A 6911-nucleotide genomic window follows, 5' to 3' on the forward strand; every position below is an offset into this window, starting at 1 on the left:
GAATAAAATAAATATTTAAGTAGGGCTCCCATGCAACGTGATTTTTTTGCCGTTTTTTGCGTAATGGTACGGAACCCTTCGTGCGCGAGTTCGACTCGCACTTGGCCTGTTTTTTTTCTTTTTATATCGAAAAACGTCTCAACTAGTCTAGAAGTTCTTTACTGAATAAACTCATTAGCGCCTAACCATATAGTCACACAAAATTTAATGCTGAACGACATTGCTAGGCGCTTATCGTTTGTTTTCATTTTAATTTTTCATTTCTTTTCATTTTTAAATTATGTATGTTTCAAAGCTAGTTTGTGATTAATAGATATATTCAATCCATTGGATTTTACCTTTTTAACGTTTATATGCGAATCATTCATCATTCGCTCGCTCTTTCCCATTTACTTGGAGTGGCTCTGTCGTTCGTCATCTCATCTCATCATTCACCTATTTTCTTTTCATATCCTCTCTTAGACAGTCCATCCACCTTTTCCTTGGTTTTCCTTTCCTCTTTTAGATTCCCTAGTTTATTTTGTCGTAATTGTTAGGATTTGTTAGGTTATTAGTAGTAGTTTATGTGACATGTGACTGCTACATACCTAATGAAATAAAAGGCATTAAAATATGAGTTCGGGTGTATGAAAAGAGCTGAAAGCAAGTATACACTGCTTTATCTACAGATCTAGTGCATAATTATTTTCCATCGTATTTTCACGGAAACGTACGAACGTGTCTTGCTATTTCAGGTTAGTCTCTGTATAAAAAGTACTTAGGTTGGCTAAAGTAGCATGACAAATACGAACGTTTCCGAGAAAATACGATGTAAAACAATTATGCACTACATCTGTACACATATTATGAGCTTTTTATGCATGTTCAGAAACCGCATGCTACGACCGCCAATGCGGCATTCGATAACATTGTTTGCAATTGACATTTAATTTCGTCGAATGAATGAAACAAATGAAGTCAAATCAAACTGAGTTAGATCTGAAAGATATTGTCTCAGAAAGTTGTAATATTTGTTGAATTCACAACCTTCTCCTGCTGTACATGCATAGCCGCACATTTATCGACACCAAACTCCATGTTGATGGCACTACTGCATGAAGACTTCGGTGGTTTTCAGTCTTGGCTATTTGGTGCAAATAATTGGGTGAATCAACTTTTAATGTTCAACATCAAACGTACAGAGTCCCTGATCGATATTACAAATTTATAATAAAGGTAATGAGCTTTATTTGCATTCCATTCTGTTCCCAGTAATATTACGTAACATTTCATCACGAAACATTGAAGTGTTTTTTACAATTTATCCGGTTTTTAATGGTTGTCCGAAAGACCAAAAGATGGTTTTCATAGTACGTCAAATTGTCCCTTTGCGACGGTGCACCATACAAATTTGAATCATGAAAAAAAATACTATTGTGGGATTGATATACATATACACATAATCATTTTTATGGATAAGTATCATCAATAAAACACCGATTTCTTATATTTGTACTAAACCGTTTATAAATTTCTTGCGTTTTAATTTTGTCCCTTGAAATTATCCGCGTCATGCAGGTCCATCGGACAACCATAAATTAGTTACGGAATCTAAATGTAGATGGCGCAGTAAGGCACTTGACAACAAGTTTAATTTCCTGGTAATCTGATAGGTCTAGCCGCCATTTTGAATAAACGACACTCGCGGCGTCAGTCGGTCGGGTACTGTTGGTGAGTGCGGGGTGGTTTTATTGTCTGTCCATCGGACCACCGGCACAAATTCGTAAGTACTTAATATATTTGAATAAATTATGTCGTACTAGATTCTGTTATATGTATATGTTACGGTAAGGGTGAAATAAAACACAACAAATCATTAATTTTTATTGTACGGTTCAAAGTTTTAGAAAAGTCCCTCGGACAACTAGTCACTCGGACAACTGATTTGGTTGTCCTTGGGACATTTTGGTTGTCCGTTAGACAAAAATGATGTGATAAGATTTTTAATAGGGTAAATACATGTGATAAGATGTTAAATAGGGTAAATACCCAGTCTTTGACCTTTCGCTTTGACATAAGGTTAATTTTAAGATATCAACAATTACATTTTTTTTTCAATCACGGGGATCTTTACCGTAGTTATAACTTGCTTACACGTATTTCATGTAAATAAAACTGTCTGTATGAAACTGTTTTTTTTTAAATTTATGGATTGAAATTGTAAAAAAAAATACCGTTGGTACGGAACCCTCGGCGCACGAGTCTGACTCGCACTTGACCGGTTTTTATTTACATGAGTCGATATCGCGGAAACCGAAGACAATATTAAATACGTATTTCATTTTAGGCAATGGGGTTGACGGAGAAGGAAAAATCTAGGCGCTATAGAGAGAGACTTAAAGCAGACCCAGAAAAATTGGCTGAAAGGAAGCGAAAAAAAAGAGAAAGTTATCATAAAAACAAAATATCGATATCAGCTATGCAGCCTGAGGACAAAAAAAACTGCAGAACCATATGGAAATTGCGTAAACAAGAACAAAGAAAGAGATCAAAAGCACTTCGAAACATACTGCAAGAAACACCACCAAGTTCTCCGTCTACTTTGCAGGAAATCAATATACCACAAGATCAATATGTACCCACTCCGCCGGCTTCTCCCTTTGCACCTCTGGAATCTGAACAGAACAAAAAAAGGGGAAGGAAAATAATCCGTAGAGATAGATCTAAGATGTACAAAGAAAATTTAAAATTACGAAGCCAAGCCAATATGTGGAAAAAAAAATTTGAAAAATTTAAGAAGAGGGCTCATCGTAAAGCAAACGAATTAAATAAAATTAAAGAAAAAAGAACCGTGGCAGAAAATGAATTATACGAAAAATACAAAACTTTAACTCGTGCTATAAAGAAAAACTACATGACAACAAAGGCACGAGAAGGGAAAAGGATGTTGAGAAAGATATTTGAAAACGTAGATGAATCACGCAAGAAACAAATCATACAGGACAGTTTAGGTGTAAAAGGAAGCGCTAAAGCAAAGACAACATGTAAGGGTGAAACGGAACTAATAAAGAAAGTAAAATGTTTTTTCCAAAGAGATGATGTGTCAAGAAACACCGCCGGCAAGAAAGAAACCGTCACTAAAGGAAAAGAAAAAGTTCAAAAACGGTTCCTTTTAGAGTCAATGAAAAATTTATTCAAAGCGTTTAAGTTGGAGAATCCAGGGACAAAATGTTCCTATTTCTATTTTACGAAACATCGACCCTTCTACGTACTCAGACCAACAGTAGATGGCAGGGATATGTGCCTTTGTAAAACACATGCAAATGCAGCAGCTAAAATAAAGGCTCTAAAGCAGAAAAGAGTTATTAATGCGGTGGATACAAGTACACTGATTCTAGAAACAGTGTGTGACAGTAATAAAATGGATTGTATGTTTGGTACTTGTGTACAATGTCAAGATAGAGAAATAAAAATAAACGAAGATAATGTTAAGGGTAAAATGCAATGGTTTGAATGGGTGAGAGAAGAGGAAATTTATGTAAAAGGAGGCAAAAGGATGAAATCTATTAAGAATGTTAAAAGATTGAATGAAGATTTGGTACAAAACATGATAGATAAATTTAAAGAGGATCTGAAAATATTAAAAAAACATATTTTCAATATGAAAACCCAGTACAGGAATTTCCGGCAAAGTGTTGATAACATTAAACCAAACGAAGCCGTAATTTTAGTTGATTTCAGCGAAAATTATAGTGCAAAATGCCATGAAGAAATTCAAGCACACCATTTTGGTGGATCCCGCAACCAAATAACACTCCACACTGTTGTCGTATACCTGCACGACAAAGACAAAAATTACAAGGTATCTTCTTTTTGCTCTGTATCGCCATGCAATATCCATCAACCTGCTGCAATATGGGCGCACTTACATCCGATTCTAACAAGCATTATTGAAGATTACCCTGAAATTGACACTATCCATTACTTTTCTGATGGACCTTTCTCTCAGTATCGCCAGAAAGGTAACTTCTTCTTGGCTTGTACAAAAACATTTGACTACGGGTTTCAAGCATTTAACTGGTCATTCTTCGAAGCAGGTCATGGCAAGGGAGCGGCTGATGGAATTGGGGGATTCCTTAAAAGAGAGGCGGATAACAAGGTAGCAACTGGAAAAGACATAACCGATGCATTTGGATTTTACCAAGCCCTCAAGGAATCTAGCAAAATCAAATTGTTTTATATAATCAAAGAAAAAATTGACGATGTTCAAAATTGTATTCCAAAGGATCTTGTCCCTCTGCCTGGAACCAAAGATGTGCACCAAATCTTTTCAAGGATTCGTGGCCAACTAAAGTATAGAAATTTGAGTTGTTTTTGCTCAAGAGGATTGTGCGACTGTTTGCATCCAAAGTTTTACTCACCTACCCCAACTTTAAGAATAATTCCATCCCCTGTGGACATGTGTGAGGACAACATACTTGATGATGTAGACAACATACGTGATGATATTATATCCAGTGATGATACTGATGATGATTTGCCTTTGAGTGCCCTGGTTTCTTTAAAACAGGATGACATCTTATTTACTGATCTACATAAGGCTCCAAACAAAAGTATTTACAACTGTGTGTATGGTTCTTCTGATGAGTCTAATGATGAAAAAAATACTACACAGCCATCAGTATCAGGGCAAAACCAGTTATTACCTGGAATGGGTGATTATCTACTCGTCAAAGTTTATGGCACCAAAGGCAAATCATACCATATTTACGCATGCATTGCTCAAAGCAATATCGACGACGATGGAGAAATTAAAGTCACATTTATGAAATGTGTTAAAGGTGGGAAACTATTTGTCCTCAATGAAAAAGATGTCTCCTATGTTGCTTATGAAGACATCGTTCAAAAACTTCCTAATCCGGAAATTCAATTGAAAAGAGGTGTCAATTATTTTAAGTTTCCAATAGACACCAATGTTTTTGAAAAGTAATTTATTGTAGGGAACTGTTGATCTCCATTAGGTTAAGAAAAACTAATTTTTCGATAGATACGTTAATTAGAAAAGAGGCGTCAATATTATTTTAAGTTTTTCATTGGATACCAATGTTTTTCAGAAGATTTTTATTTTAGGGGTATAACAACAACTGTTGGTCTCCAATTAGTCTAAGATTTTTTAAAGATTATTCTCTGAATATGACTCGTATTGTGATCTTTTATTATAAGAAAGAGACTGTCAAAGACTGCACTAAGTATAAAAAATGTTAACTAGTTGATTTAAAGTTGTTGATTATTAAGAATTGTATTATCACAATTCTTAATGTTGTTAGGTGTGCTGAAATATTAAAACTGCTTCCTAATACTTAAATAAATTTGTTTTATTTAGTACCTTCCTGAAGATTGTAGGCTCTAAAATGTCCTTTGGACAACCAGATATGTCCTTGGGACAACTACGTTGTCCCTGAATTGAAAATCACTTATTGTTATTTTTTTCGTTTTAACATCCAGAATTATTCATATTGTTTTAAAAATACAATAGCACAATACAAAACCAAGTAGCAGGAGGAATTTTGTTACATTACTATTACTATATAGCGTTTTAATTAAAAAGTTCCGATCCTGTGAAGTCACAGTTGTCCTGGGGACATGATAAGGGGAAATATTGTGAAATTCAGGGCGATATTGGCATATTTATAGATAAAACATGAAACTATATTGTTTAATCAATGTATGTAAAATAACTGTTTTCACAATAATTGATGTCTGGTTTGTTAAAAAAATAATTTTAAATAGTTGTCCAGGGGACAGCAGATTTAGGCTGGTGAACTTTTTTTAGTAAAATTCACTAAATTCGCGAAAAAAGTGCTCTGCTCTATACATAATTATAAATTATAGAAAATTATCTTTTAAACAAAATAATGAAATATGGAATATAAGAAAAAAAAAATAAGTCCATAAATTCATCATGTGGATATTTAAAAGTTGATTCACCCAATTAACCGCCTTTAAATCTCAAAAGGAGGAGGTTATCAATTCGGTGTATGTTTATTTTTTAAATGTTTGTTACTCCATATATCCGTCATTTCTGGACCGATTATGAAAATATATTTTTTGATTGAAAGTCATACAGATTGGTCCCGTTTTAGTCAAAACCCAGTTCTGATGATGGGATCCATGAGGTTTCGAGGGAACTCTTTAAATAGGCATACATATTATAGTGATTTTAGTATTTTCATCAACAAATCAAGCACTTACATTTTAAAAAGTGACATTTGATAAAGTTGAACTGCTGATGATGATCAGAATGGAACTCTTCAATGACGCATAGTTCACGTTTGGCGTTTTGTCCTCTTCGTTATGTTTATTAAGCAAGTTAGGTTTTCAAAACACATTTATTGTCAAGCTCGAGCTCTGATCTGACGGGCCTCTACGAACACTACGAAGTGAGCCAGTTCATTGGTGCACAAAATGGCGTTTAGTGTACATGTTCGCTCGGCATTATATGAAAAGGCATATATCCTTACTTTTGAAATCCTTGTTGTTGTTACGGCTTTCAAGGTTATATTATCGGCGGCAACGTCCATTGCACCATAGCGACGTCGTCGGAAAAGCTATTAATAGCCACATATTACAAAAATGTTTCAAATAAGTATGTGGTAAAGTAGCCGTCCCCATGCAGTAGTTAGCTTGTGGTGCAAGCCCGGCAACCGTGACCGCGCGATGTTTGTCGACTTGCAACACTGGACTGACATTGAGGGAGCATAAAGTATGACAACATATGCACCACGTGTACGCCACTCACGTGTCGGTGGACCTGGTTGAGCCGGACAGTATCAAAAAAACAGCCCAGTAGGTAACAATCTAGCATTGCGTTGAGCCCCTCTTTCCTAAATCAAAAATACAGGTTTGAAATAGGTAAATTAAATAATCTTCCT

The 6911-nt window shown here is 35.1% G+C and overlaps 1 protein-coding gene across 1 annotated transcript; it reads left to right on the forward strand.

The window, feature by feature from the left end:
- Positions 1 to 1674: 1674 nt before the first annotated feature.
- On the forward strand, positions 1675 to 5102 carry LOC134744547 (uncharacterized). The gene is made up of 2 exons (XM_063678372.1): positions 1675 to 1762; positions 2327 to 5102. Exon 2 carries the CDS (start codon positions 2330 to 2332, stop codon positions 4967 to 4969), a length of 2640 nt encoding a protein of 879 aa, XP_063534442.1. The 5' UTR covers positions 1675 to 1762; positions 2327 to 2329; the 3' UTR covers positions 4970 to 5102.
- Positions 5103 to 6911: the final 1809 nt, after the last annotated feature.

The sequence above is a fragment of the Cydia strobilella genome, chromosome 10 (genome assembly GCF_947568885.1).
Source record: "Cydia strobilella chromosome 10, ilCydStro3.1, whole genome shotgun sequence".
Taxonomy (NCBI): domain Eukaryota; kingdom Metazoa; phylum Arthropoda; class Insecta; order Lepidoptera; family Tortricidae; genus Cydia; species Cydia strobilella.

What these genes read in the sequence shown, in the direction of transcription:
- LOC134744547 (XM_063678372.1), top strand. Translation starts at nt 2,330, where the DNA reads ATGGGGTTGACGGAGAAGGAAAAATCTAGGCGCTATAGAGAGAGACTT.